The sequence below is a fragment of the Micropterus dolomieu genome, linkage group LG18 (assembly GCF_021292245.1).
Source record: "Micropterus dolomieu isolate WLL.071019.BEF.003 ecotype Adirondacks linkage group LG18, ASM2129224v1, whole genome shotgun sequence".
Taxonomy (NCBI): domain Eukaryota; kingdom Metazoa; phylum Chordata; class Actinopteri; order Centrarchiformes; family Centrarchidae; genus Micropterus; species Micropterus dolomieu.
Genome location: NC_060167.1, coordinates 19,611,181 through 19,635,668, shown reverse-complemented (window position 1 = coordinate 19,635,668; position 24,488 = coordinate 19,611,181). Strand labels below are relative to the sequence as shown.

At 38.9% G+C, this 24,488-nt stretch overlaps 1 protein-coding gene across 13 annotated transcripts in view; it reads left to right on the top strand.

The window, feature by feature from the left end:
- Positions 1-24,488, top strand: part of cadpsb (Ca2+-dependent activator protein for secretion b) — a 66,399-nt gene that overhangs the window by 2,562 nt on the left and 39,349 nt on the right. For all 13 annotated transcript variants that reach the window (XM_046076149.1, XM_046076144.1, XM_046076143.1 and 10 more), the window contains exons 2-3: positions 12,192-12,305; positions 14,054-14,386. In XM_046076149.1, the coding sequence (XP_045932105.1) occupies positions 12,192-12,305; positions 14,054-14,386 (447 nt within the window). The remainder of the gene's footprint in view (positions 1-12,191; positions 12,306-14,053; positions 14,387-24,488) is intronic.

Sequence of the window (24,488 nt, the reverse complement as noted above, 5' to 3'; positions counted from 1 at the left end):
AAATATTTTCTAATTCAGTCTAAAAGATGTCTTCACATGGAGGCTGCTGCTGTTCAAATGTTGGTTGAGTGTATATGCATTTTTAGCTGGTGGTGTGTGTTTGCATGCAAGCCCAATTGTCTTGATACATACACTATTGATCCCCTCCCTAAATATGTTGTAAGTAAATGAGTGAGGTTATTTACAGATACAAATTGTATTAGTGTAATTTATGGAATGATGGCATTATTGTCAATTGTCCCGGAGTAATTTTATGTTTCCTGGAATTTTTTAATTTAGATAGACATTATGTGACATTTTTCATCAGATCACAACATTAGTCCTGACTGAAATATATCAAAAACCTATTTGATGGATTTTCATTCAATTTTGTACAGATATTCGTGGTCCCCAGAGGATGAAGCCTACTGACTTTAGTGAATCCCTGACTTCTGTAGCGCTAGCAGCAGTTTAAAGTTTTCACTTACTCAGTGAAACATCTCGACATATAGCGGATGGATTGGCACAACATTTTGCACACATTCACTGTTTCCAGATGAATCCTAATGACTTTGGGGATCCTCTGATTTTTCCTCTAGTGCCATTATGAAGTTCACATTTGTGGATTTGAATTAAATACAAATACAGTACAGACATTTATGTCGGGATGAATTGTAATCACTTTTGTGATCTCTGACTGGTCCAAAAAAGGTCCAATGGTTTAGCTTATGACCTGCAAAACTAATCAGCCTCAGCTGGACTTTTTGTTTAGAGCTAATTAGTAAATATTAGCATGCTAAACTAAGATTGTGTAGACACCTGCTAAACATCAGCATGTTAGCACTGTCACTCAGAGCACGCTGACATAAACCATTAGCTCTCAAAGTCATTAGTGTGGCTGTAGACTTTTGGTCTTGTTATGTAAAGAACACAACTGAGAAAAAAATCTAAAAAAGATCAGAAATCTTTGAATGCAGATTTCTATCTTAAATGGGAGCTTTCATGCAGTCAAACAGAATCAAACATTAGCAGCCAACCTGCAAAAAAATTCTATCCGATTAATCAAACCCAAATGCTTTTTAAAGATCCCAGTGAATGTGTATTTCAGGTCTTAATAATCCCCTGGGTTTAGGATTTTTTCAATTGGAAAGTGTGATGCCCCGGAGATAATCTGACCCAATCAACTCATCCGCCAGAAGTCTAACTTAATAGAGTGCCTCTTGGCTCAGCTTTTTAATACTAGACAGTATGCCGTTGATAGGCTGAGGGAGAGGAGCTGTGAATTGTGCAGAAGGGTTTGTGATATGAATGTGAATAGACTGAAATGCAAATCAGTGAAGTTTGGTGTTTAGTGCTGAGCCTGGCAAAGAATTTTTGGTGTCCCATTGTGAATTGGATTTAGGTGGACTAGGTTTCCTGTCATGTTCTTACTTTTGAACCATAATAATTGCCTTGTAATGAATGCAAAACAAGTCTGTATTTTGAACACACTTGTCTATACCTAATAAGGATAGCGTTTATGGGGATATACGCATCAACTCCTCCAATTTGCCATTTCTGTAGGTAAAGGCAAGAAGAACTAGTAACAGTGTTTCGCCAAGAAAATGGTATAAGAGTAGCATATAAAGAAAATATACATTTATTAAATAAAACTTACTGTTTAAGTTATCATTAGGCCATTGGAGTGTTATTGTGCATCAATTTAGGGAAACATTTAAAAAGATCTTTGGCAGAGCTGAACAAGATGTTTACATACTGGGGCTGAATGATAGGCAAGAAAAACAGTATGGCACAATACTCATACATGAACATAATTATTTAATCTTTCATGACCTGATGACTCTCTATACATTTGTTTGTTCAGTAGATGACAATATATTATATGACAATAATTTCAGTAGCTATGGCATTTGAACTTATCGATATAGGACAGGTTTTGCTAGCCCCTTACCTAATTGGAGAGCAGATTTTGGGTTGCCCCTTCCAACAATCGTGGGAATGTTCAAATTTCGAGGATGGTCTGAAAAGATTATCTCCCCAAATAATCCTGTAGTGTGAGGGGTTTACAGACAGATAATCTAAAGATAATCTTAATGATATTGACTGGATCGGAGTATCCCCAATTTCAAATCTCAAATATCAAAGGAACAGCGATGGAATACTGAGCAGAAACCCGCAATAGCAAATGAGAGCAAGCTGACTGGAAGGGTCACCAACTGGATGTTGTGGTGCTGACTCTGTCTTCTCAGCTACAACTTTGTCCACAGTCTTTATTTTAGTTTTTCAGTGCAAAACATAGCACACACAAGTGCGACGACAGTCACATTTGATCACTCAAGTTTCTGTGAGATTTCAAGTTCCTGGAATTGCCACTCTGAAATGATTCAGTAAACAGCAAGTGTGTGGTTCTGCATCTTGACAGGTGTGTGTTCTAACAATTCAAATATTAGACATAGGCTATAGCTGTCGTTATGTCTGTGGTAACCCATGTCAGGATTTAAAAATCCTAGTGTGCACCAGACTTTACACAGTGATATGGAGGATGTAAGCCAGAAGAAGGAGCTGAGGAGGAGAGGCAGATTAAATTGACATCATTGGAAGAGACATGAGTAAAATTAGTAACATAAAAAATGTATTAAGAATACATTAACTGCTGTATGTGCAGCAAGGATTTTTATCAATGGTAAACATTTTTGTGCACTTTAGGGTTTTGAAAATTGTAATGTGTATAGACTATGTCTTATATCATTGCCCCCCATTTATCTTCCTTGGACAAAATTGGAAGTCATTTTGCAAGATTATAGTGAGCAATGGACATGTAGATGATAACTGAGATGAAACTGACTGAGCTCATTATGTGTCATGAGACACACGGTCATGTGCACAAAAGAGAACAGCAGTAAATGGAGAGTTCATGTATGAAATTGAAATCATTTGCATTATTATGTAAGATCTTTAAATGGTGTTATGCCTGAAAAAAGGCATCCTTCGACTATAAAGGAAGCTTTGCAGTCTGCGTCAAAGTCAGGCTTTGAGTTAACAATAAAGCATGTCAATCAGCATTTGAATGCTGATGCTGAAGAGCGTTAGTCTCTCCCAGCAGACATTTAAGCATGTTTTAGCAACACTAGTACTGAAAAATAAAGGTGTTCACCAATGGTAAAGATATAAAAGTGGATTCCAAAGGAGTGACAGCTGAAAAGCAGCAGGCTAAATACCCCCTCACCTACAATCTGTGCAGCCGCGTGTAACAAATCACAGCTTCAAAAATTAAACATCTCCTCTGCCTGCATACAAGGAGGGAAGACTAAGACCCTATTCTCTAGAAAACTAACATGGTCTTTACTGAAAGATTTGACTACTTTGAAGGCAGCAATCACAGTCAGGATCAAATTGACTCGTATTTGCCTTTTGCATTCAAGTAACCCAGTCATGTGACCAGCTATTTGTACACACTGCAGTCATGTACTCACAAAGATATGCAAATGTTACCTGCTTGCATGTGAATGTACAGTATTTTATGTTTCAAGGTGGCATCCTATAAGGTGCTATTACTCATAAAAGACAAAGATGTATCTGTGTTGATTGAAAGCAACATGTCACATAGGGATGTTTCTCCAACTGCTCACTCTCTCGGAATACAGTACTTAACGTAACGACAGAGTCTAATCCTGCCGTCCGTCCAAAGCCACATCTTAATCTGGGTCGACCTCAACTATAATCGTGGTGGCACAACAAAAAAAATCCCTGTTTTCTCAAGGACATGGTCAACCACTGCACATAAGTCATAATCAGAAAAAAGTGGAACGGGACATTAGACGTCAGCAGCCCTGGTTGGCAATGCAACTGGAAGACACACCAGATTATTTGTTTACAGCACACATTGAGTCTTTCTTTAATGAGTTGAATTTATGACCCAACCTTAAAGCAACAATGTAAGGACTTACATTACATGTATTATCACTTTTATTATGATTATACAATTTTCACTTACATTACCAACAATCAAACTAGGGCTGCATTATTTTCATTTGCAATTAATCTGCGGATAATTTTCACAATTAATCATTTTTGTCTACAAAATGTCAAAACATGGGGAAAATATCCCCATCACATAGTCCAAGGTTATGTATTAAAGAAGCTTGTTTTGTCAGACCAACTGTCCAAATCACTTAAATGATCAATCAGTTGTCAAAATAGTTTTAATAACTAAATAACTAACTAATAACTTTTTTTAACTCTCTGTTAATCTACCAGTTGATTCATTTGCTAATAGTTTCAGCAACAAATGCTGCTGTTGATTTCATAATAAGATAGGTGGGGTCCAAGTGCTCTTTGTGTGTTTGTGCTTGAACAATTCCACTGACTAAAGATGCCTGTGTGCAGTCTTGACATATTAGTCATAATGTCATTTACATTACTCAGTAACATCAATACCTCTACGTGCGTCAAACCAAGCAGTTAAGATCAAAATTAAATCAGGAATTATCATCATGTTTCTGTCTTCTCAAACTGTTATAATCACATACTTTTTTTCTTACACTGTAATTGTGAACGTTTTTCCTCATAATTACGTGATTCATAATTCATAATTATCCAGTATGGGTGTTATAATCACTGTAGAAAAACTTTTTTCACGATGAACACAAAGTACATGATCACACTTTTAGACATCTTTTTTTGAGTCTTGCAAGTGAAATGAATGCAGGCAGCTGTGTTGTGCAAATGTGTTTGATCAAATGTGTGAGGTTATATTAAACCATATGAAACATTGCTTCACAGGGAAAATTACAAGGGCATGACTGGAATAAGCCAAAGAGGAGAGGGACAGAGAGAGAGATTAGTAGTGGTGATTGATTTTCCACATTAAAGAAAGAAGACAGAGGTAAGAGCTATAGAAGGATCATTACTGCAGTCCTCTGTTAAACCTCTTTCCCTGATGACCCTCACTGAGGGTTTAAAAACACAAACAGCAGCCTGAAGCAGCCATGAGGCTGTATTTCAGGTAGATACTCATTCTTTAGTTTCCTTCTTCTGTTAATACAGGTGTCACATGTTCCTGTGCCACCTCCTTAAAACATACAACACAGTACACTATTCCCTTCCTGACAAACACCAAACCGCTATCTGTTTCGCAGGCCTCATGTTTCAAAATCATTGCTTTGACTACTATCATTGATGTAAAATGACAGAAGAAGCATCATCATTTATACACCAATGCATACATCCATGTTAATAGCATTGGACAAAAATGGGCAAAGCCAAGCTTAATTGACCTTCGTACAGCACAAGAAAATATTTAAAGAAGCTATGCAATAACATATATATGCCAAACTGCAATTTATAATCTCTCGTTAATCTTTTAATGAATTAATCACGTAGCTTTAAGGTTAGAAAATTCTGAGAGTCCAAGTTGAAGTCATAACATAGAAAAAACAGCAACTCAGCAGTTAGTTGATTTACCAAATTTTTGCATATTAATTTTTTATTGATCAAGAATACAATTAATTGATTAATTGTTGCAGAGCTACTACAAAGATATCACCCAAAGGAACCTACCAAAATCTATGCATCTTATTCTACACTACACACCGACTGCAAATCTTTTTAGAGATTTACACGGTATAACATTAGTATGTAGGTTTGCTGGACGCGGGTAGAAGAAGGACACATCATCATTTTTAATAAAAGCATAATAATAATAATAATATTTAATAATAATAAAATAGGACATTGGTCCTTGCCAAGTGTTATGGTAAACATGAATTAATTAATTGTAAGTCATCAAATGAATGTAATCAAAATCTAGCAGAACAAATTCCTATCACTTCAGATTTTCAGTAAGTGAACCATATTATTTTTGCAATGCAAGGAATAGACATCATTGATTTCACTGATTAACCAAATCTATGCAAATTATCTCATTGATTTTACCCTCTGGATGTCTACATGTCCGTACCATTGATGTTAATAATATCTTAGGTAAGAGGTAAGATATACTTAGGTAAGATAGATATACTAACATTGTTTGACTTGGCAAAATGACACACACAGTTGCAATAAACTTAAGTACAATACATAGCCAACAAAACAGCAGCGTGGTCCACTAAAGACACAAAATTAATTACATACAACAACATTTTCATTTATGTTATATTAGGATACGGCAGTGGCAACTTTTACTTTCACGCCCCCCTTTAGAAGACGAAAAAGGTTCAAGCCTCCCAACTCCAGCAAAAGTAGATTTCATTTTTATCAATCATTAACAACACGGGCAAATGAAATAAAACAAAAGATTCAGGTTAGCAAAATAGCCTTGCTTGGATCAGAGGCATTTTTTATGGCACCACATGAATCACATTCATGCAACTTTAGGTCTGCTCAGAGCATGAACATAATGTGGAACCAGCTGAGCTGTATGGCTGCTGCCAGTGAGTTGGAGGTGTTATAATGGATGACTGTTACAAGAAGGAGCATAGCTGGTTGTGAACACAGTGATCCTGTATGTATCAGCAGGGCCACAGCTCCTGAATATGACAACAGTGTGGAGACTGGTTATACAGAGCTGTTTCATCCCTGTTTGCCGTGTGTCAGGCCTGTCTGCAGAGTATACACCTGGCTGTTTACTAATCCAGCGGAGTGGTATTTACTCACACAGTGCTGTGTGTGCGTGTGTCTTCAGAGCAAATCTATGCGTCTGGTTGAGGATAACAGCTTGTGCATCTGTCTTTGTATAATTGTAGTTTTGTGACCACAGTCACTACATGATGCTGGTGTTTGGTGTTTGATGAGGCCTGTTGCCGGTAGATTTTGTGCAGCTGTCATGCAGCACTTGCTCCCATCCCCGTGTTTGCTGTTTACTCAGATGTGGGCCGGTGGTGTCATCTGCAACATGACTAAAATATGCTTTGTCTGGCGAGAGGATTAAATGATGAAAACTAACAGCAGCATTGGTAGGCAGCCCTTTCCTGAGCAAACAGATTTATACACAATATGAACATTTACTTTGATATCGTTGCTCTGCATATTTGATCTCATTAAGTAAAGTTTACCCTCTTTTTAAATTTGAAATTAATCTTCACAGTATAACATAACTACGTTGATGTTTAGTATCTTCATTATATATAAAATTGCATGTTTTAGTGTAATTTTTAGATTTAGCTGTTGCCTCAGTCCTTAGACTAACATGTATACTTTTGCTCTATTTGTTTTATGAATCATTTACCAGTGTATTTACCCCTGCATGCCGTTACAAAAGGCAAACAGTATTTTGCAGCCATTTGATTTTGGAAAGCCCCTTAATTTAACGTTCCTTTTCAACATTATGTAACTTCTAGAGGAAGCTAAAGTGTGAGTCAGCACAGGCTGTATTGCGCTGAACTACGCTAGAAACAATATATACTGCATTCAATTAGCTAATTACTCCACTCATCACAGCACTGCAAGGACAGTTGATACACTGTATACCTCACAAGCCATGTTGATTAAACACTTACTATCACAAAGCGATACTATGACAAATAGAATTTTGAGAATGTTTGAATAGGACCTCATCTCTCTCGTTCATTGGAAAGGGAGGGAGAAAGATGAATGACTAAAGATAAAAGACATTTGGGCATTCTAACATGTTTGATATTTTATAGTTAGTAAGTAATCAGCACATTTTAGGTCTAAGAACCCAAACGTATAAAATCAGAACAAATATGCAGCACTCTTTTGTTCTTTGTTCGCTATAAGACATCTTTGTAATAATTGTTAGGCCTAATGCATTTTAAATGCCTTTAATTTTAGGCCAACCAATGAATAAATAATTAATGGAATCAATGTTTACCCACCAGTTTTGTTCCTGGCAATGTGGTCAAGGCTTTGAAACAACATTCAGGTCTTCATGTTGGACCTCAATATTATTAAAATCAAAGCTATGACCCTCAATCGTCTCTACAGTTTAGAGGTCCCATAATGATCACCCTATTACATTGTAGGAATTGATCATTGGAACATCCTTTAAATTCATAAGTACACTGCCCTTTTATTGATGCCTTAGTTTCCATTTGCACAGATCATTGTTTTTCTTGTCTGTTCAAAATTAGCTTTATAATTGTTTCATCCCAATTTTATAGAATTTCTCCTGCGCTCCACTGAAATAAAAACATGGTGGCAGGAAGGACCAAACACATATTGTCAAAGCAGTATGTAGGGATATCCATTTTCAGTTCATTGAAAATTCACTGAATGCAGTGGGGCTTTAACTTATTACCTTGTGTTAGGGTCTCAATACGCTTTAAGATGCATTTGAAATTATGTATAAATGAAGCTGACAAACCTTTCCTTTATGTTACACCATCTGTTTATCAAGCAAATATATCGATACATAAACCTCAAGGGACCTAAACTACAAAAAAAAATTATTGATCATAAAAACAGTTTTTAATTAAAGATTCTTAGGTCGTTAAATGTTTCACTTTGACTCAAATATTGTATCAGCCACATGGTCGAAGTATAAACTGAAATCCATAGTCAACTGTAATGAAGTTACTGTACATCAAGTCGATGCAATGTGCATACCCCACTCTATTGATATGTGAAGGGTGATTAATGTCACTGCCCACTTCATTGCAAGCCAATGAATCACAATCTTGATAAGAGCCACAGAGAGAGAATCAATAAGAGCAAAACTGGAAAGTGTATCTTGGGAGTCTGGCAATACTGATGAAAATGGAGGCCTTTTCTCTCATCCATCAACCTGTTTACTAATCAGCACAGTTCTCCAATTAGCAATGAAATGAAGAGCATGCAGAACTGAAAGTTATAAATGTTTATACAGCTGAACTATTCTTTGGCGAAGGAGTGGACATGCATCTCACCTGGTTTACTGCTGTGTACTTCAGTGTCAGCTCTCCAAATTGACACACACACACACACACGCGCACACACACACACACACACACACACAAACACACTGTTAGCAGCTTGCTGTGTTGTCACATAAAGTCAGATCAGCCGAGAGAAACTGTCAGCAGAAGCAAAAGTATTATTAGCTTTGACCTTTCATCGCAAAATCGTGAAACAGAAATGTGTTCTGCCAGCGTTTGGGTGACGGCCACAACCTAATCTCCTAGAGTTTATTGTGATATTTCTTCTACAGCTATATGTGAAAAGGGAATTTGAAGTTTATGTCTAAGACTAATAGAGGCCACTCTGTCCTTGGCCACTTGGATTACACCCAACTAACGACTAAATAAACTGTCGATTAATGCTCCAATTATTTTCTTGATTGTTTTGTCTAAATATGTCAGAAAATAGTGAAAAATTCCAATGATCATTTTCCAGACTTCACAACGATGTCTTTAGATTGTTTGTTTTATTCATCAAAACCCAAATATATGTAGTTTAATCCATCAAATCCTCACATTTTAGAGGCTGAAGGCGTTTGCTTAAAAAATGACTGAAACAATTGATCAGTTGTCAATTAAGTTGATTATTAATTTTCTGTCTATCAACTAATCAATAATTTTTTTCACTATGTCTCATCAACAGAATTCAATGAAACTTGTCATAGATCTATTTTGTTTACAGTTGCTTTTGGACACAGTGAAGGTGTTGCTATGTACCAGGGTTGTATTCAAGAAAGCTACAGTAGAGTGACCTCAGGTCTAGTGGCTGAAGTGCTCTGAAACGTTTCACTCTGCTTGGTTCAAGTCTGTTTTTGTACCTTTTCTCAAAAGACCAACAGCCCTTCAACAGAAACCATCTCAGTCCATCTCCTACCTAAGTGTCTCACACAGTATTCATGCTACAGTCATGCTCATTGCTTTCCCTGTCGCTCATCACTCAGCATGCCCACACTTTAGCATTTTTCATTCATCCCTTTTAATTAAAATGTCTACCCTACATAAAATTCCTGCATAGAAAACAGTATTTCTGAATTCAATAAGAAACGTGTTCCCATGAGAAAAAGGAATGAAGGAGTCTCATAAATTAATGCTAGTATTATGTACGATATTACAATGTACATTATGAGGAAAGACAATAGAAAGTGAAAACTGTTTGATGTATTCATCCTCACCCTCTCACTTCCAGAAATGGATGAGTATGTCCACTTCAACCTCAGAGAGTCTCCATAGAACATACTGATTTGCATTCTGGTGTTAACATTAAAATCTTGCCTCAGGATGTTCCTTGAACACCATGGTCTATTAAAACATAGCAGCGATGGTCCACACTTTCTCTTTATTCGCACATCTAGCTGTGGCAAAAATAAATAAACCTGAAACCTTGAAGCAGAAGCACAAGTATTGATCTCCGGGATGTTTTACGTTTGGACATTAAGTGGTATATCATCCTGAGATTGTGAGATGGTGAACTGGATGAAGTAGGAGCGGCCTTTTTGATGATATGATTTGTTCGGCTTTGAGTTTGTATTATTCTTATTGGCAGTGATGGAGAGGTCATCTTTCGGGAGATTTTATGTGTTTGTATTCGTATGCACATTTGTAAATCTTTCTTATTAGACCAAACTGGCACTTTCACATTGGCTCTGATAGAGTAATTTAATGTTACATATAATTTCCTGAACATTACTGAAGAGGGGTTGGAGTAGTACGATGGACACGCAGATGGCGTTGAGATTGCACATGATATGTGGTACTTTTCCATCTCACTCCTACACCACAGTCTGTCACTTGCAATGTGCGACTGAACGCATGCAGACACACACACACACACACACACACACACACACACGCACGCGCGTGTTACCAGCAGGTCTTTGTGCTTGTTTGATATACACAACAGCTTGAACTGTAGATGGAAAGCAGTTGTCAGAGGAAGATTGTCAGTCCATTGATGATTAGGTCACTGACTCAGTTACCATGTGTGAAATTAATCCAAGGACATCTAGACCTGAGTGAGGATGGAAAGTGAAAACAAAGGGAGAGAGATGGAGAAAACATCACACGTGCAACACAACTTCTAGCTTAATATTTTCATAAAAGGTACATTGTTGCATGCTAATAGAAAATATAGTGAAAAATGTTCAATCCACCCAAATGTTGTTGAGACATTTTACTCAAAAACACAAATGTGGACATCATTGAGGCACTAGAGGAAAAATCAGAAGATTACTCAAGCCTGTAGGATTCATCCTCTGGGGTGATGAATGTTTCTACAAAACTTTGTTGAAATTTGGTGCCAAACCATTAATTAGATGTTGAGAGGCCAGCCGTGAGACCAACATAACCTCTCTGGATCCTCGTGACTAAAAATAAATGTGGTTTAAAACTTTTTTACCCTCCAGTCTTTTCTATTTTATTACAGTTGTTATAAATGATTTCTTCACTGTACACTCAAAGCATTACATTAGAAACGTTTATTGTTTTGACAAGGGTGTGTCTTGTCACCTCTCCTATTAGTGATATTCATGGACATGATATCAAAGTGCAGTTGAGGCCTGGAGTATGCCCAGTTGGGTGATATTAGGGTGGTGACCTACAATGCACACTGGAGCAGTTGGCAACTGAGTGTGTTGCAGGGTTGGTGGATTGCTCGGTTCAGGCTAGGAGGGGGAGTATCCAAGTGGAAGAATTCAGGTAGGGGTTTTATTCATGAGCGACTGTAATAAGAACTGTAGGATTGACTGCCGTTCAGGGGCACTGGCTGCAATAATGCAGGTTCTGTATCACTATGTAACCAGTAAAGACACAGTTGAGTTGAAAAGCAAATCTCTCAATTTAGCAGTTAGAAATCTTGGTTCTCACTCTCACCTGCAGTCATAATCTGTGGGTAGTAACTGAAACAATGAGACTGTGGATACACTAGGTTCCTGGTTTCACTCCATGTGATGGCATAAGGAGCTCAGAGATTTAGGAGGGCCTTGTTTTTGAGCTGCTGCTCCATCACATTGACATGAGTCAGTTAATGTGGTTTGGGCACTTACTGAGAATGCTTCCTGGATGCCTTCCTTTAAAGGTGTTTCGAACATGACATGAAACAATATGGGGATTACATCTCCCAGCTGGCCTGGGAGTGCTTAGTGTTCCCCCAGGAGGAGCTTGAGGAGGTTCCTGGGGGCAAGAATTTTTGGGCTTTAAGTTAAGACCAAAAAATTGTTGGATATTATTGTTGTTTAAAGTAATGTTGTCTGCTTGTTTTGATACATTTTCATGACCTGTATTTTACATTGACGTGCCCTTTGTGTGCCCTTGCTTCAACAGATCACCAAGCAGCAGCTTCAGCAGACCAAGGATCGTTTCCAGGCCTTCCTCAATGGAGACACACAAATTGTGGCTGATGAGGCATTCATCAATGCTGTGCAGAGCTACAATGAGGTACCAGCACTACATAACCATAGCAGCACAATCACAGTCTGAGCATTTTGTTATCCAAACTCAGGCACCAGATGCTTTCAAATGTGTGTACTTTTGGAGTCTTAAGAAATGTAAAAATGCTGCTGAATATTCAATGTCTGTTTATATATGTAACAACTTTGTGGCATATGTGGTGTACGGTATTTGTTACTGTATATGCATTATATCCTATGGCAGTAATGACCAGCTTTCAGTCTAAAAAGTCAAAAAGGTGCTACACAGTTTTCTTGGTATTCCATTTCAAAATGCCTGTATTGAGGCGGCTGAGTGGTAAAATGGTGGCTGAAGCTTTTTACTGCACAGATTATGAGTCAGAGCATGTGGCTGACACAGCCATCTTTTCTAACCTCACTATTCAATCAGAAGATGACAAAAGTTATTATTACGCTGCATACAGTACAAAAGGCATTGCAGATGTCAGAATATGTTAAATGCCAAATCCATGATAGAAACACAAGCATGGCCATTATGAAAAAGTACGAGGTTGGAACCCTCAGGAAACACATAACATAGCCTGCCATGGAAGTTAATTATAGGATGACCTCTCCAGTATGTGACAATTGACCAGGAATTTAGTTTACTATGTGATATTTAATGTTAATGTGAACAACAACAATTTAAAAATGGGAGGGTGATGAAAATTTACACAATGTATCCAGTCTTGTATAGTGCTTACTCGCATACTGCAAAGACAATCGTCTTATCTAACCATCATCAGCGTCTCACCAAACTATAAGTGAAACACATTTTTATAAAATGAGGAACAGGTTGACGGCTTCAAACATGTTAACGTGACATAAATTACAGATTTTTAGAATAATAATTATATCTAATGTTTTTGGTTGTCCCATATGACATTTAGGTGGGGAAGCAATACTTACACCTGGCAACAGATAAGAGTCTGCGCTTCTTCTGAATACATTTAGACATATTTTTCAACAAGACCTGTGATTGTGGCTGTCGAGACATGTCTATGTCTTAGTGTGGCTGAGAGTGGGACACGAGAACACCATGACATCCTGGGAAATGTTCTGAAACACTTATTGTGGTTCCCCCTTAGATGTAAGAAGTGTGTTTGGTGAGACTGATGATTGTGAAATGATTGGCAAAAATGTTCATAAATGCTGGGTTCTGCAGTTGTAAAGATGGAAAACTAAAGACTGACTGACTAATTTCAGCCTGCAAACCTTTGTTATCCTCTGATACATACACCAAATGATGAGGGTACCATGTACCATCGTACTGTAGTGTTTCAGCAGTAGCTGCTATGTTTTAGCCATAATGGATGCTAAGAACAAAATGTGATTGTCAGAGTGACAAAGCAGTAAGCTCTGATGGTTACTTTGCTTGATGCTGTGACAATATAGCCTCGCCTTTCTTTGTCCCTGTTATTCTGTCATTAGCAGGAGACAGAATGCAGCCTTGGCCGTGTTGAGTCACAACCTTACATATATGCCACTGAATTTTCAACTCAAAATGAACAAAAACACTTTCCATTTGCTGACGAAGGCAGACATTTACTGTTTGAGACAGAAAAGCTTTTCACAATTCCTGTGCTATGTACTCTACTATGAATATGAGTCTGTTTATAAGTCTTGAGCTACTGAATCATTACTAATCATTTAATATATATATAAAAGTACTTGTTTCTTATGGATCTTTGTCTTTTACATAACTGCAATTAGTGACATTGGTCTTTCATGATGTAGGTGTTCCTAAAGAGTGACCGTGTGGCTAAAATGGTCCAGAGCGGCGGCTTCTCGGCCAACGATTTCAGGGAAGTGTTCAAGAGGCACATCGAGAAGCGCGTGCGGAGCCTTCCGGAGATCGACGGTCTGAGCAAGGAGACTGTGCTCAGCTCCTGGATGGCCAAGTTTGACACCATCTACCGAGGTGACGAGGATCCACGCAAGGCGCAGCAACGCATGACTGCCAGCGCGGCCTCTGAGCTGATCCTCAGCAAGGACCAGCTGTACGAGATGTTCCAGAACATCCTCGGCATCAAGAAGTTTGAGCACCAGCTGCTTTATCAAGCCTGTCAGGTGAGATCTCAAGCCTACAGGTGTTATGTCTCAGAAGTCTTTCACGCCTGGACCAAATATGTGCCACCCGGCACAGTATTGTTTCAGTTTTCATAATGTTTGGGTCGAAAGAGGCATCGTTTTAAGTGTATTTTCACACATGAAATTGCTCTATACGGTAGATCAGTTACAATACTTCAAGAAATAGATATTTGAAGGAGTCTGTGGGCTTTCAAAACTTGTAATAAGCTTGAATGGAATGAACTTACGCAACCCTGGAGTTAGTCTAAAATCCCAGACAAACCCCAAATGTGGACCTGAAATCTCTTTTCTGATCACTTTAGCACTGACAGCACCTTTCACAATTCACCAAATGTACCAGATTCTTGTGAAAAACTGGAAATGGTCTGAAGAGCCTCTTTGGCTTCAGTGTGAAAACACAGTATTGTAGTCTATCTGAATAAAATTGTACTGTGTGACATAATGGACATAAAATCACCAGATTGACAACATATGCCAAAATAATCCATGAAATGTGACGTTTAATCAGACAAATGCTAAAAAATGATCACACATGTGTCATTTAATCTAGTTTTTAGACTAGATTAATTACTCTAGGTGTATGTTTATTTATTAATATTTGCAACCACATGTCATTGTTGTCTATGGCTAGAATAGAAATATTTTAAAAGTAAATAAGTCTTCTCAAGATATATCTCCTGATAGCAGGCCAGCAATACTTAATTGTAGGGGACATATGTTGAGATTGCCGGTGGATAATAGTGGACACTGGGGTGCTTGTGCCAGACTCTCCTTCCCTTGCTGTCTTTACTGCTTTACTGCTCTCTATAGAAAGGCTGAAAGCAGCACTAATGTATTCCTTCTTCAGGAGCTTGATTAAAAGTCTTATCACGACAGGATTTGGAGTAGGGCACAGAGTTCGACATATATACTTGAAAAAGAACATACCTCTTCATTTCATTTAGATCTAATGGACCCTCCCTCTTGGAAGCCAGTATGTTTGAAAATGCTGATTTTCTTTGGCCCCCGGTGTCATCCTTCTTTCACTAACGCATAAATCTGTGCAGATGGCATAAGGTGCTGTTAAACAAATTAGATTGTTCAATATTGTTCAAATGTCTCAGTTGGCAAAGATCAATATAAGGTTTGTTCTGCAGAGTGTTCATTTGTTAGATGCTCCTAATGCTGAGGTGCAATACATCACCATAGCCTCTAAATCCAGTGTGCATTTTTCCTCCCAAGCTTTTGAAGATGCTTAACCTAGTTTTTGTTCATGTGCAGGCAGCAAAGCTGTTAGTATAGGGTCAGAAATCTGCACGCAGAACATAATACCATTTCCCTGAGCAGATCCCACTCTGAGTAATACAGAGATACTGAAGAACCTTCAACAACACACCTTTATATAGGCATGTATATTATGCTGCAGAAATGTGTGTGTGCTTCAGCTTCATGTGTAATACAGTTTTTTTGGACAATTACAAGGAGGTAAAAGGACACGTGGATTCAGGTGATTGTTGTGAAAAGGGATATTATTTTTTAAATTGATAATTCTTACGTGAGAACAAAGGAATAGTACAAAATTTAACTTCACCCACTTTTCCAGCTGTTCTTAAGAGCACTTCTCTCTCATTTCGTTTGCTGGTATAATGAATATGTCAGACTGTACTTATGTGTCGTCTCCTCAGTAAGCAACCAACATCCATATATTGCCCTCTACTAAATGATAAAATCCTCACTTAAGAAGAGATGCAGCAATCCAGTCAGCATGGCTCAGGGCTGCTGGGATTTGATGAAATGTTTTCATGGATTGGCTGGGATTCCGAGGTCATCATTTTTTAGCTGTTATCGCTAGGGATTTACATATTTTGCAGTTACATCCAAATGGTAGAAAGGAAGCACTGGTCTATTTCTGTCTCATGCTGAAGTAAGAGTCAGCCCCTGGAAATGACTAACAGACTGATTAGACTGGTATGGCCAGCGGCTGCGCCAGCCAGGCTCGGTGCATGTTCCACTCCCTGATGGCTACACAGTTATTTAGCTGCGGTGACACCAAGCATGACCAAACAAGTGTCAGAAAATGTGGTTGGTGTCTACATTGCAAAGCAGTGTTGCAATGTAGTTTTTCAATTGAACTTTGTGTTTAATGTAGCTATTGGTAACATTTTCTAAAATAAAAAGAGTTGTGTGTTTGAAAACACGAGCTGGCTGCATAGTTCAGCTGTGGCAGAAATCAGTCATATAACTATAGAGAGTAAAAGCAGACAACAAGCAAATGAAAAGATATTCTGCGTCTCTCAAATCCTGTAACCAAAATGCCTTTGCTATACACACATTTTGCTGAAAGTACAGCACATTCTGAACAGCGCACAACAGACACTGCATGACATTAACAGGTTCTTATGCATTTCTGTCAATAGATCCTACTAGATATTACACAGTGAACCTTTAACAATACTATTAGTAGCCTACTATACCCTTAATGCTGCATTAATCACTGTTTGGCCACTAGGGGACAGAATAACTCCAAAAAAGCTAACAGATTTAAAGTAATTTCCATATTACCGGCTTGTTAGGACTGGTATCAGCAAATAGCTGTCTGCTTTAACATCCAGCAGAAAAGAAACAACATTGACAGTTATTTAGAGTCTGGATTTCTGACGAACAAAAGTCTAATATTCACCCTTCATTTATCTCTGTTGTTGTCTATCTGGGTGAAACGTTAGCGTCATTTGTGACATCAGCACTACGTGAGACGTCAGACAGCGTGCTCTCGTCTTCTTCGCTGGAAATGTTGGCCTCAATGTTGGCCTCAATGTTGGCCTCAATGTTGGCCTCAATGTTGGCGTCAACCTGGAAAAATTTCTTTATCATTCCTGTCAAACTGTGGCCATTTTTGAGATCACAAAACTAATGGTTTCCCCCTAATATGTGCATTTGAAACAGTATGTAACCAAATAACTGAGTAATGTCTGTAGAGATGAGGTTATAAATGGGACCAATGTAGTTCCTTTCTTGCTCCAGGTCCACATTGTTCACAAGCTAGCTAGTTGCTAACTATCCCTGCCGTTTGGTGGATCTATCAGCTTGTGTGCTGTTAAAGACTGTCTTCAGGAGGTTACTGAGAGCAGCTCAGTCACAACTAACTTTATATAAGTAAAACCAAAACAATTATTATAATGTAGGCTAAAAGTAGCTCAAAAAGCTGCATAGAACTGCATTATGACTGCATTCTGTTCATTTTGTACATGAAAAAGTAATGCAGCAAATACTTACAAACCAGTGAATTATCATGCTAATCACTGATATTTATTAGCACCAGTGGCCTCCTTACTAAATAAAATTATTCTTTAATTTCAAGTGTCAAATTACCTAAATCTGGCACTCAAAGTAAGACACGAACACTTTTGGAGACTTTCCCCCCACAGAGTTGTAAACCATGGCCTGTGGGCTCCCCCAGACTGACAGACCATACTCAAATCAGCTTTCCCTCTAACCCTGCTTTTCCTTTTTAATTTGTCTTGTCAGCAAATGTTAGTTGGGAAATGAGGCCTGGGCTCTTCCTGGTTTTAGCCTTTAGCAGATGTAATTGCGTAATGGAGCCTCTTCACTGCACACAGGATTGGGACAGTTGGGGGATGAGCAACAAGCTGTAAACACTACATATGATCACCTTACAAAGTTAATGAGGTAAGTGTGATACTGAACAATTGCCTGTTTTAACAGATACAGACATGGAGCAACATTAACATTTATCAGGAATCTTGTTTCAGGTGAACAAACGAATGAATTTTCATTCTGCTTTTATCCCTGTTTTGGTGTCTCCCAACTCCTGAGGGAAATACCTCGCTCTTCTGCAGCTAAATTCTCCTCTAGGTTCAACAGTATGCAGTTGGTTTATCAGCTGTAGTGTCTGGAAATGAAGCTGGTGAGAGTAAACAAAAACAGTAAGGTAGTGGCTATAAAACCAGAAAAATTTGCTGAAATACACTTAAACGAGTCCTTTCACATACACATACAAAACATCAATTAATAGCTGAGTCTAAAATAGCTGCATACCCCGTTTACTGGCCTAGTGTGGGAATGCATTCTGACAAATAAACTCAAATCTCCATGAAACGCCTGGTCTGGTTTTTATATAAGTTATGTGGATGATAAAACCTCTAAAACCTATAAAACCTCTTAAACCCCGCTGGGTTGCCTACTTTAGCAGCTTCTAAGCTGCTTAGATCGTTAATGTTTAAATGTATGATCAATATGTCAATATAAACATGCTACACATCGTTAGATCGGTTAGATTCTTCACAGTTCAATTGTTCAGTTCATTTAACGGGCCCCAAAGTCTAATTCATATAGATTTACCAGTGTTACCAGAATGGTACAAGAGATGAAAAAGAAAAAAAAGTGCCCACTCACGTTACCTTTGAAGTGCTCCTTAAGTCCGCTTGTTAAGTCCAAATGTGTTATTATTTATAGTCCTTTAGTCTGTTAGGGTCCACCGATCAAAAGAATCAAAACAGCTTTTCATAAAAAGTTATCCAAGTTATGAATCCTGTCCATAAGCTGTCGGTTGGAGCAAGATCAAATGAATGATGTGTATTTGATTTTATTGGATAATTTTTATACAAGTAATAATCTGTTTGAAATAAAGAAACTGTTTCATAGTAGCCTATTTCAGTTTTGTGCAAGAGGAATTAAAGGCCCGTCCCATATGGACGCCTGTCCCAAATATAGGCAGGGTCAATTCAGGGATTTTACCAAATTAAAGCACGGGCTATTAATCAAAGTTTTACGGTAGTAATATAATATTAGATATTAGATAACCGATTAGCGAAGCTTTAACCTCTTGGAAACAGACACCTATTTCCAGAAACAAAACGCCTAAAATAACAAACCGAAAATGAATCAATAATAACTCCTCAACCATTAGGCCTAGATGCATAATTCTGATATCCTTTGATAGGTCAGAAGCTAAGGAATACGAATCAACTGTAACTGTGTCCATTCAAGTTCCAAATAACATAAAGCTTCCAAAATATTGAAATACTGATAAAAACAGTGAATACTGATCAACAAACCTGTGACCAAAAGCACTCCCATGCTTTACAGGCCCACAACTTGAGAACAGAACATCCTACCTCGCTGTAAGTGGGCTCTTTCTCTTCGTATTGAACAGACGAATCGTTTAATATATTGGATGTCTGTGTAGGCAGTAGACCACGATAAAGACCGTCTGTTCCAAAGCAACACTTCTTCTCTCCTTCATTTTGAGGAGAGAAAGGAAACCTAATAGCTCAAGGACTGCGCAATACCAAGGGAGATATTTTCACACACAGAAAAGAGCAGAAACTGTAAAAGTAAGTCAGTGGTTGCATTTGTTGTTATTATTATCCGGCCAATAGGTCTGTGAGTTTAGTGATTTGAGTGATATGAGTTACACAGCTGATCAGAGCTGGAGCTGAGCTTTCCTTAGAGTGGTCAGACTGCGGTGTAGGATGAGATGAGAGATATCTTGATGGCAATAACTGCAGCCATGTACAGTGATTACAGAGCGATTTATGTTGTGATATAAGTTCATTTAGATACTTGGTGTTTGATGTGTGTTTGGTATGGATAAAAATTGTTGATTTGATGTTCTGGCCTCCTAGCTTCACGGAGATGTATGGTATGGATAGGGTGACAAAATACTAGGATCAGACATGGATTTCTCATTTGCATTTTGAGCGAAAATCGATCGTCCTACCCGTTACCGGGCAAGTCCGTGCTTAACAAGACAAAGTCAACCAAATCTCCACACTAGACTGAAGAAACACTTGCTTATACTGTAAATTGATAAAGATGTTAGAAGTGAGATGGAGCGATAGAGATTTTTTTCTTACCACCTACATTCCTAATTTGCATGCCTTGCGTGTTGCTACAGTCGCACAAGAGAAGTTTTTTTCTCACCCTGCACACTTTTTGAACACACACATACAGACACACATATTCACACAGCAAGGCTAAATATAGACCAGCTGCTTCGACTCCTCCAGCTCCCTTCAAGCTCCAATCTAACCCTGCCCGCCCAGTCTTTGTTCTCTACAAGAAACCGCCCTAGACCGAGTGTGCTGTCTGCTGCTAATGTCCCAGCATCCACCTGGGAATCTGTCATCAGCTGTGCTGTTAACTACCCGCCTGCTTCTGCTCCATCACCTTTAACCTGCTGTCAGCTTGGCTAACACTGACACCGTGTCACCTCCATTTAGCTGCAGTGCTGCCCTCAGCTTCAGTAACGTAGATGGCAACTTCCTTTTAGCCAGTCTTATTTTATATGGGATTGCTTGTCCACCTATATTGTGCCTGTGGGCCATTGGCAGCAGTGACCTTTCAGTGGTTGTAGGCCTGATAAGATCGGGATGCTGTGTGGGGCTCAGTAAGGGGTGGTTGTTAGTTCACACTGGCACTGACCTCCGACTCGACTCCCTCCCACAGACTATGTGCTTTTCACTACTGTCAAGAGAGATGGGAGTAATAGAAGAAACTGACCCCATCCCCCTTTACATTACGCGCTTCGGAGTCAACCCTCTCATGTTAGCCATTTTGCAGACGAGCTGCAATCTGCACATAGTCACAATGATCCATAATATCTGCTGCTGATATATTCAGTTTCTGTTATGAAGTATTGTGGAGGATTTTGCAGTCTTGAGTATTTGCCTGCACATATGTATTTAGGTATGTTGTATTTTGTGGGAGGGGGAGGCACACCGATGAGACAGTAGAAATGCAGTGTCAGACGCTGACGGGCCAAGCTGTTGGATTTCCAGGCTCAGCAGTGACAGCTCTTTTGGGACTGCACGAGTCAGATGTCGCTGGCACCGCTCTCCAATAGTACCCAGAGCTCTGAGTGTTTTGACAGGCAGCACAGGATCGCCAGCAGCATGGGGAAAGGGTCTGATCAAGCACAGCTCAGGCAGGAATGCAATCACTATCAGTCACAGTTGTGGATGAATCTGGTTTACCGCTGAAAAAAACCCCCTCCTCCTTGTGACTTCCTATCACAGGATGCTCGCCACTGTTTAAGTATCACTCTGTGGCAGAACAGTACTGAACACTACTGTGCTGCAAGTGTAGACATTCTGCTGCAGCTGGTGGCAAAGTCTGATTATGTGCTCTACTAAACAGGAACTCTGGGTTATGTAGCAGGGTGGCTGTTTAGTGGCCAGCACTGGTAACACACAGGACCTCCTCCTTTTAAGATGCCATCTGGCTGACATCATTTCATAACATGCATATCAGTGAACAGAATCTAATGCAGAAATAGGTAATGCAGGAACATCATAGATTAATCTAGATTTAAGAAAGAACAGTACTGTTTCTGTGTCACAATCCCCTCATCCACAATCCACATCCTGTATGTGTTACTTGATCTCAGCTGAGCTGTACAGCGCCTGTTATTTGCCCCCCCACCCCCCACCCCCCATGCCGTAAACGGTTGTGCTGTGACATCAGTCTATTCTCTCTTAAAAAGGATTGCTGGAAGGGGCAAGGAATCAATATGGTAAAGCCTGGAAGACAAGGCCTGTTAATGTAATAGAAGTGGGTGAAATACCATAAGGCAAAGAGAGGTCAGCTCTGGCACGCATCCCAGAAGCAAGAGATGAGAGGAGTTTAGAGCACTGACTCACAAATATATCGGAGAGACCATGCAGCTGTTTAGAGTAGGGACTGGCATTTGAAGCAGAAATACTATTTGATAGTCACTGGGAACTATTCGACCATTCTTCGAAGACCTTCTGATGTTCTGTTGGTGTTCATACTCTAAACAGGAACTTAATTTTCTGTGCAGCAGTGAACACAATACACAACCTTAACACTAATAGGCTGCAGATGAGTATCTAGCCCATCTCGCAGTGGTGTAGCCAAACTGAACTGCCACACACACATTTTACACTGCCTGGCCATGTGGCTACCAGGCAGCGGTTGAAACAAAGGATAATATATTTTTTAAGAAAAGAAGATAGTCGCATTAACTATTTTTTTTATTATTATTTAACGATTATTCAAAAATTCTTGACCTAACCCTAGTGGAGAGATGATTCTCTTATTAGTGATAAAATCCAAAGTTTAACATGTTGTACACCTCTTCCCCAGTACTATATACTTTATTCGAAAACATTTTTCAGTTGATCAGTTATGTGATATACAAATCAATGTACAAAACAACATTACCATGATTTAAAAAAAAATAGCTTTCATTAAATACCATGTTTACTCTTACTGGATACAGACATTTACAAGAGAAATATAAATGATCATAAAAACAACACGTACACTAGCCAACCTTTTTCTGCTGCCTTGTATTGAAAAATGAAGATTCAGCCTTTTTATACCTGTTGCACCGACTAATTGAGATGAACGATTGTATTGGCTTGCACTGAAACTCACACTGAAACCTCACAGTGTGTGCATCCTCAAAGTTAGGGAGGGACAAAATCAAAACTCATAAATTATAAAGAGTGGGTGGCTTTCTGAAACTAAGTTGTTGTTTTCTTTAACAGCCGGTCAGTTGCTGACTAATTGGAAGTTTCGCTTAAAATATGCTCCTTTGACAGTCTGACAAATTTTTATCCCAAATGTCCACTTTGTCATGCTCCCACTATAAAAAAGATAAACTGAAATGTGCTCCCTGAAACCTTCTTTCCCCTTGTCACTTTCCCAATTTTTAAAATACAGCAAGTGACTGTAAATCTCAAGGATTTTGCAATATAACAATCCCCGGGTAAGACGAGGTAGATTTTATTTTTCACTCAAGACTTGTACGACACCACTGCGTGGAAATGTTTGTGACTCCCAGGTATAACTGTGCTGCAGCTATGTCTCAATTAGGCTATTGTCGTCCTCATAGAGGAAATGGTGGTAACTGGTGAGTCACAACATCACATTTGACAAGAATGAGCCATTTTGACTGAGAGAATACCCAAAGAACTGAGGCATACAGAAACAGAGAGCAAAAGAGACATCAGCCCTCGCTTCTATTTCCTTGTGTCAGCTAATATAAAACTCTCATTCATTATTGATGTGAGAGAGCCATGAATTTCTCTGCTTTTTGTTACTCCAGGGCAAAAACTAGGCTAACAGACGTCAGGCAACTTTGCCTGGAGCTGATATTGTCCAATGCAGGCAGTGTTCAAACCTTTTAAAGAGATCACGTTACAACTGGTTTTGTCTCAATGTGCCAAAACATTTTGTAACAACTCCTTCAAGTCCAGGCTTTTCCTTATCGCTGTGAATGTATTTGACTCTTAATTTACAGATATAATCTTTACTTTTACTGCCCTCTCTCAGCTCGACAGAGAGTTGAATTTTCAGTCTGCTGATTGAAATCAACAAGAAAGGGGAAAATTGCAAGAAGACCTCTCCACAAACAGTGGTCCATTCATGGTCTCTATGGTGATGGCAGCACGGTTCCTAGGGTGTGATGAATTTCTTTTTGATTTTGATCCATTCATGTGTGCTGCCACACCATGCTGCTATGATTGCAGCCCATGAGGACAAACTGGAGCTCTAATCAGCTTTTTTATGCCCTGCTACGCTATTCGTCATCATTCCCAATCTGCATGAGCACCTTTCGGATTGCGTGGTCACATTTGATTCAACATGCTTGTGAGGTATAGCCGGATTTAAATGACTGATATCTAAGGGGGGCCAAATGAACACATTTTTTACATTAAAGGGGAATTCCACTGATTTCTCACGTCGAAGTCTATTTACTGGTCCTGGGGAAACAGAATACAGTATATGTGGGCGCCAGGCTTTGACAAGAATGATTGCATGGAATAAAAAAAGATGATATCTCTGGTTCTGCTTCATCGATTTTGACCATTTTCTTACTCTCTGTGTGTCCTTGAGGTCTACCAAACGTGTCACATGCATTTTCTTCTCCATAAATCATCTGCCAAGCCTATTTTTCTAATATTTTAAATAATTCAATGTTACATCCATATTTGCGAGTTTGCATTCTTACTCTTCTCTGCCTTAGAAAGCGCATTGGTGCGCTTCTTTCCGTGTCACCACCACCGACAGTTGACCAGTAGAATAGCATGAAGCTGACGGCAGCATGTTTATG